Here is a 7,147-nt window from a genome sequence, read left to right on the forward strand (position 1 = left end):
TAGATTGCTACATATCGCGCACCAGCTATCCACAGAAGGGTTACCAAATAGGGGCTTTGGTTTGGTTTAGATAATTTTTATTTGGGAGGGGGGGATTTGAATTATTGGCCAGCATTAGTTAAAAGACGGCACCCAAATGTCCTGTAAGTACTGCTTTTGACAAGCGGATGAGGTTCCGGTGTGGTGTTTGGATCAGTGCCAGGTGTGCGGAAGACCCAGGCCCCCAAACTGACTGCCGGGGGAGAGAAAGAGGGAGCGCACACACACACACACACTAGACAGAAAACAACAAGCATACTACAGATAAAGACAAACAAAACAAAACATGCACGATCACTCACATACAAGTGTCACGGCTGGGATTCGTGATAATTTAGGGTTGTTTACTTATTTCTGAATATTGTGAGTGATGCGCAACCGTTAGTATTAACAAGCAAACACTTGTGAGAATAAGCTGTTATTGAAAGCTGGAAAGAGGAAATCTTTCTAACTTTATTTGACCTTTTGATCTTTTTATGACAGGAGAGAGCACAGAGCCCCAAACTGCCATCAAGGCCAAAGAACAAGCCTCCCAATGGACAAGAGTATCCTGTGCAGTTTCCCACAATGCACGTGGGTCTACTTTAGGTCACCACAGACCAGACAGGAATAAGCCACAACTCCCTGAGTATCTATTTACATTTACATTACTGCAGATGTCCCTTTTAAGCACAACACAGCAAAATACACTGCAAAGCACGAAAAGTGAAAGTACTCATTGTTATTGTATAACATATTTGTGTTATTGTATAATATATTTAGTTCATGTCATTTGAATGTTGCACTTGGTTGAAAGGAGCTTACATTTGCCAGCTGAGCTGAAACAGTGTTATTGATGTTAGATGTGTAATTAAGCAACTCTTTCCTATCTTGTCAACCACATCTACTGTATGAGGTGATGATGTCTCAATGTTGTGTTTACTACTTGTTGCACTGCATCAAGTGGCCGGTGAATCTTTTGTAGGTTTAAATACCGGTATATTTAAATTTAAAGCTTTAGTGCGTAACTTTTTTTATATTAATGAGCATCCATTACATTCAAGCCATTGCTAAATGAGTTGCTACAAAGCTGATTAAGGTAATCAGCTCCACAAAACTCTCTCTGTACATCTCTGTATGGCTGTGTTCAGAAACTAGTGTCGTTTCTGCAACTTTCACACGCACAAACTCGAGTGAATATAATAATCTCTTCTGAAGAGTCCATCATGTTTTTTTAATCCTCCTTGGCTAATTGCAACAGCGAAATCACGGAAGGCTTGTATCACGTGGACGTGCCGACAGTGTTCCGTTACTTAGAATTCCTTATGGGGGTGACAGAAACTACGCACTATAGTTTTAATTTCACGTGTACTGTATTTCAATCAAAATACCCATAAAAAAACAGAATTGAAAATAGATTTTTTTTTAATTAAGCTACATGACCATTGAATTTGACCACAATGTTCACAAGACAGCACCTTTGATATGTTAGCACAGCGATTATTATAGACAAAAGGATTCCATTATGGTCTTCAAAGCCACCTTAGGGAAGGTAAAACATGTCTTGTCTTGTCAGAATAGGATGTGGGTATGTAATGATAGGCTCACTCTTGAAACACTCAACAAGTACTACTGTCTGACAACAATTTAGGGCCATCAACTTTTTTTTTTTTTCTTCTTCCCGTAACTGCTCCAGCAGGGAAAGTCCGTGAATGTGAACTCAGCAAACAGATATGGCATACATCCAACAAGTGACTTACAAGAAAATGAAAGTTTCTTTGTAAATGCTCCATTGGCACTTACAGTGTGTGGCTAAACAAACGTGTGTAAAGTTAATCCTAGAAGTTAATCTGATAGCATACACATTGAACAATGGTTACTTTTATGTCAACACAAAAAGACCACAGTTGTCAACTTCCTCAGTAAGGGGGAAGAGAAAGTTGCTCTTTACAGAGAAACGTGGTGGTATTAGCTTCACTGGAAGCAATGTTTCATCAGAGGGATGTCACTCATCTTTCACATAGGAATAACTTAAAGGAAAATTGTGTAATAACACAAGTGTTTGATCTTACTTTGGGTTTGGATATGTTTGCTAACAGAGGGTTTACAGTAGATTTAACAGATTAACATCTGATGCAATGGGATCATACCGGCATTCGTGTGAATATCTTTTTCTTAACGGGTTTCTGTGATGTTTTCTGTTAAGAGTGTTCACTTAGTTATGTTTCTAACAACATTAAAGTGACAAACCACCTTATCTTGTAATGAGGAAATGAAAATTGCTGGTAAAGACATACTGTATACATACATACTGTATATCATAAATAACAAAATATGTTGTTAATACAATACAAGAATAAGTTATTTTTAATTTAATTGGTTTTTAATTTAATTATAGGAGAACTGAGATTGTTTGTCTTTACGGTAGCAGCAAAATCTTGCTGAAGAAATCTTCACTTTCTTTTGGAGAGCAGCCACTTGAAGGAATAAACAATTTTTTTTACTTTAACATTTCTAACAATCTAGACAAACTTTCCAGAACCTTAACCAATTGCTGTTGTTGTCTAAACCTAAATTGTAATTTCCCCACTGGGGAATCAATAAAAAGTATAAATTCAATTCAATAAATGGACGATACACACCAGGACTCAGAACATAAAGCTGTGTCCGCTGTTCCTGCGCTTTGTACACCCAATGTCAACGGCCTTAGTATGAAAAAGATATTGTACTTCTTATTACACAGAAAACATTAACACCCAGGCAGCAATGACATTTCTTGCACTTTTGGCAAAACATCATTTTTAACAGATGGGAATTTGTAAAAAAAAAAATTTAGAGTAACAAAATCTTATAGGGATCTTCCAGGTTCATGTGTTTCTCTGAAGGTGTTATTTAAGGAGCAGTATTGGATTCACAATAATTCCTTTATAATATTTAAGATATATTTGGTTCAGTTTTCTTGACAGTAGAAGGGACAGGAATCATTGCAAAACGTGTGATGTTATGGTCATGTGTTGTACTTCATAGACTGCTCTTGAAACAAGGTGGGAAATGTTACAGTATTTAGTTTCACAACAGCCAGCAGCAAAATCAACTCATGAGAACTGAAACCTCCAAAAACAAACCATCATCTTGACTTTACCGTCTTCTGAGCTGTTTTGTCTTCTTGTTATCAGTCAAGAGACTCGACTCCATTATTTATGGTTGTTGGAAACCCCTATCTGCCATCGTCTGACTTTACAGTAAATGTGTTAACTTTTTGTTGATCTGGAAATTTCATCACAACACATTTGGGGGTGGGGGTTGGGGGGGGCATAGCCAGGTGAAATTTTCAGGCCATGGGACCTTTAAAAGGGAGCCACACTTGAGTTAACAAGCATTGCCACATTCCATTTTGGCTAATCATTTATCCCACTGTGGGTAATATCTAAGAGAACGCCGACAACATTAAACTATGGAGCGGTCACTTGTATTTGCAGCTGAAAGAAGAAAAGTTTCTTGAAAACTGAGTCAAAAAACAGTATTGTTTAATTCAGCATGCAGTAAAACAAATGGAATTCTTTACTGTGATCAATAAGAGTAATAGCATTAGTGTTAGAAGAGTAGTATCCGAATACTGAAATCAGTTAAAGTCCATTATGCAGTATCTGATTTGTGGTTGTTTTCATAGCTCTGCTTTTTTCAGAGTGAACATGGAAAAACAGCACTGAACACTTGTTTGTCATATAAGGCAAGATTTAAACTCCGTCCTTCCCACATTGACGGAGTTTTGTCTTCAAAAACGCTTACAGTAGAAGCCATAAATATGCCAAAAGCTCCCACGTGGCACACAACTGAATCTTGGTTTTTATTCATTTTACCGCTTTTCTGCAATACAAAGTATACATTTGGACAACAGTCTAAGCCATATGCCACAATGATGATTATGTGTTAGTTTCGCAGCTTAAAATTAAGTATCCGTCAGTGTAAATCAGTTGATCAGTGGTGTCAGGTTGAGTCCCTAACTGCTGGTATTTGTTCCGAGATTAGAGAAGTGTTCCTGTGACCTGGAGGTGGCCCAAAACTGTTCCTGTCACCTTAGAATAGGAAGGTCAAAAGGAGTGCTGGGAATTAAATTGTGATCTGCTAAATATAGACAAGAAGAGGTTTGTTTTGTATTCCTGTTGGGAGGGGGTTAATATGTAGGTTTTAAGTTCGAGCTTCTCAGTTCATGATGACTCCTGAGAGGAGTGACCGGGTGGCCAGAGGAGGAGGAGGAGGAGGTGGGGTCGGCAAAATGAAAAGTGAAACCAAGTGGACACTGCTCACAGCATAAAAGAGCAGCCAAACCAGACAGAAGCAGTCACCACACCTCATTAGCCACCGCAGGTGCTGAAAGGAAGAACAGGCTCAGCCAATCAGCCTCCAGAGAGACGAAGAGACGAGCCCGCAAGCTCAGCAACCAGACATGGCTCCGTGGGGTGACGCCAAGTTCTTCTTCTGCATCCTCTTCATCACCTGCTGCACAGGTGAGATTCCTTTCCGGGCATCCTCCCTGGATCATCATCAAACTGCAACAGTAATGCCTTTATCTTTCATCAAGTCATTTCCAAACTAATCTCAATACCCACTTGGAACAGCTCCAAAAAAAAAAAAGAAATGCAGTGGTTTACAAAGTGAGCAGAAAAAAAGAGAAAATTCCTAAATAAGGCTAAGTTTGAGGTTTAATTACACATCTATTGTTCTTTACTGGACTTGAAAATTCCTCTTTTCCATTTAGAGTTTAGCAGTTTCTAAAGTCTGTGAAATTCACCTCACTTTAAAAGTTACTCTCATCTATTTCTTTAAGTTCTTCTTATTTTTCCAGTATAAAATATAAAAATTGTGCCTGAAAGAGGATTACAGTTTGCTGTCTGTAGCATATGACACCCTCTGTAATTTGAGCCTTAATCCAGATATGGAAATACCATAAAAGACTTAAAGTAGCCGTAGCAGTCGTGGAATTAACAATATGAAAAAAAACATAATTATAGAGTAAATAAAAGATAAACATTATATATTAGGTACAATAACTGTTGAGTAAAGTAAATTAACCTAGTCAATACTGAAATCTGTGCAGTACTGAACAGGGAAATTAAAAATGTCTTTAAATCGTTTTGTTATGTCTGAATATGAGTTATCAGCGTGAAGGAGCAGAGTAAACGAGTAAGGCTGTGGGGAGGGCGTGCTGCTGGTTTTCCCCCCTCCTGGGCTCCTACCTTTAATGAATTAATAGGTGAAGTTAATGGTTAACTGCTGGAAATCCCGGTTAGGTGGAAACAATGTGGCAACAAAGGTGACACAGCATTGTGTGTGTGTGTGTGTGTGTGTGTCTTGCACTTTGTCACAGACAGGACATGAATACATCCTGTAGTAGCAGCAGTAGTAGTATTTACAACCGATTTCCTCCAGGATTTTCCTCCTGGGAGTTGACTCCAGTTTCAAGAATTTAACTCATGTTTATTTTACTTTTTTTGTATCGTACTATAGCTGCTACAGTTTCATCACTCGAGTTTGTCGTGTCAACATTTGACGAGCTAGAAATCTTTTTATACTTCATTGCAAGAGTGCATGAGTTACATTTCCAGTTGCTTTAAAATATTTACCAAACTATTTTGAAATGGAAATAGGTACAAAATAAGCCGTTTTCAAAAGTATTAAGAAAACTCTCTGGAGCTCTTGGGAGCTCTTGGCCTCCTGTTTCACACGAGCCGCTCCAAAGAAATCCTGTGACACCTGAGACATCTTTTGAAGTCTAAGCCAGTATTGTGTTCCTGCTGTAAAACCTCACCGCTCACACGTTTAAATGGCCAGAGAGTTTGAGCCTGACACACCCCACCATACACCCACACACATGCAGAACAGCATAATAACCTCATAAACAAAATGACTTGTGCATGTAAGTTTTGCACTTAAGTGTTGTGGTGGTGACTTCTTTTGCACTTTTAGTTTTCCCTGTGTTTAATTTTCATGTTTTTTGTAAGTAAAATCCTGTAGGTGAATCAAGTTATGGCTTCAGTTCAACTGCAACTGACATGTATCACCACAGGGATTGCACCATTTGAGTATGAAACTCTCTCTGGGCATATAAAAGGTGGTTGTTAACTAACCTGATCCTCTCTGTCTTTCAGTGACATTGGCTCAGATACCCATGGACTGCTGCTTGAGTGTCAGTCACAAAACAATTGACAAATCTAGAGTTGCAGACTACCGTCGACAGATCAGCGGACGTGGCTGCTCTATTGATGCCATGATGTAAGTTCAGGTTGTGCAAAGTGGATGATGTTTTTTAAAATCTGTATTTTATGGGACACGCTGCAAGTTATCACTTGTCTCTTTCTGACCTGGGGGATTTGGTGTTCTTGCAGTTTTGTGACCAGACGCGGCATGAAACTCTGTGTTTCTGCTGACAAACCGTGGATCCAAGAGGTGGTGAAGCATGTGGACACCTTGAAGAATATTTGCAAGAAACACCACTACAAGGTAGAGTACTTTGCCTCTAGATCAGTTTTTTTAAACCAAGGACCCCTGAACTGAAAGAAAGATGGAGCAGGGACCCCCTACTGCATATAGTAGTATATAATTGTATTGAATATGATTAAGTTGCATATTAAAACTGGGCCTACAAAAGCATGTAGGGTGGCCTAAAGCCTTCATACACATCTTTTTTGGTTGCATAGAATACTAAGCTATAAAATTACTACATTTTATTAAAACTTTACCTGTAGTGCAGTAAGCAGAGGGCATTTATGATCGCTAATAACATTTCGGATTCATGTAAAAACATTTTAATTTTGGCAAAAAGACTTTCAAAAATCATTTTGGAGGCCCCCCTGCAGTGACTCTGAGGACCCCCTAGGGGCCCCGGACCACCTGGTGAAGATCCCTGCTCTAGATATTATGCTGCTCTGCAACCTAAAGGGCATGGCCTTTATAAAATTGTTGTATTAAACTCAATGTTAAAATCTAGCGCTCACGCTGAATTTCCACTTAAAAACAGATTGCAGGGTGGCCTTACAGTTCCCCTGGTAGAGCTCACGCCTCCTCCTCAGTCCTTACCAGCGGCCTGGGTTTGAGTCCAACCTGGGTCCTCTTAGCTGCATGTCATCCC

At 39.1% G+C, this 7,147-nt stretch overlaps 1 protein-coding gene across 1 annotated transcript in view; it reads left to right on the forward strand.

The window, feature by feature from the left end:
• Positions 1-4,276: 4,276 nt before the first annotated feature.
• The window catches only part of ccl19a.1 (chemokine (C-C motif) ligand 19a, tandem duplicate 1), a 3,775-nt gene continuing 904 nt past the window's right edge, over positions 4,277-7,147 (forward strand). Inside the window, exons 1-3 of the mRNA XM_032517215.1 lie at positions 4,277-4,526; positions 6,168-6,291; positions 6,405-6,519. Of these exons, the coding sequence (XP_032373106.1) occupies positions 4,466-4,526; positions 6,168-6,291; positions 6,405-6,519 (300 nt within the window). The 5' untranslated portion in view covers positions 4,277-4,465. The remainder of the gene's footprint in view (positions 4,527-6,167; positions 6,292-6,404; positions 6,520-7,147) is intronic.

The sequence above is a fragment of the Etheostoma spectabile genome, chromosome 5 (genome assembly GCF_008692095.1).
Source record: "Etheostoma spectabile isolate EspeVRDwgs_2016 chromosome 5, UIUC_Espe_1.0, whole genome shotgun sequence".
Classification (NCBI taxonomy): Eukaryota; Metazoa; Chordata; class Actinopteri; order Perciformes; family Percidae; genus Etheostoma; species Etheostoma spectabile.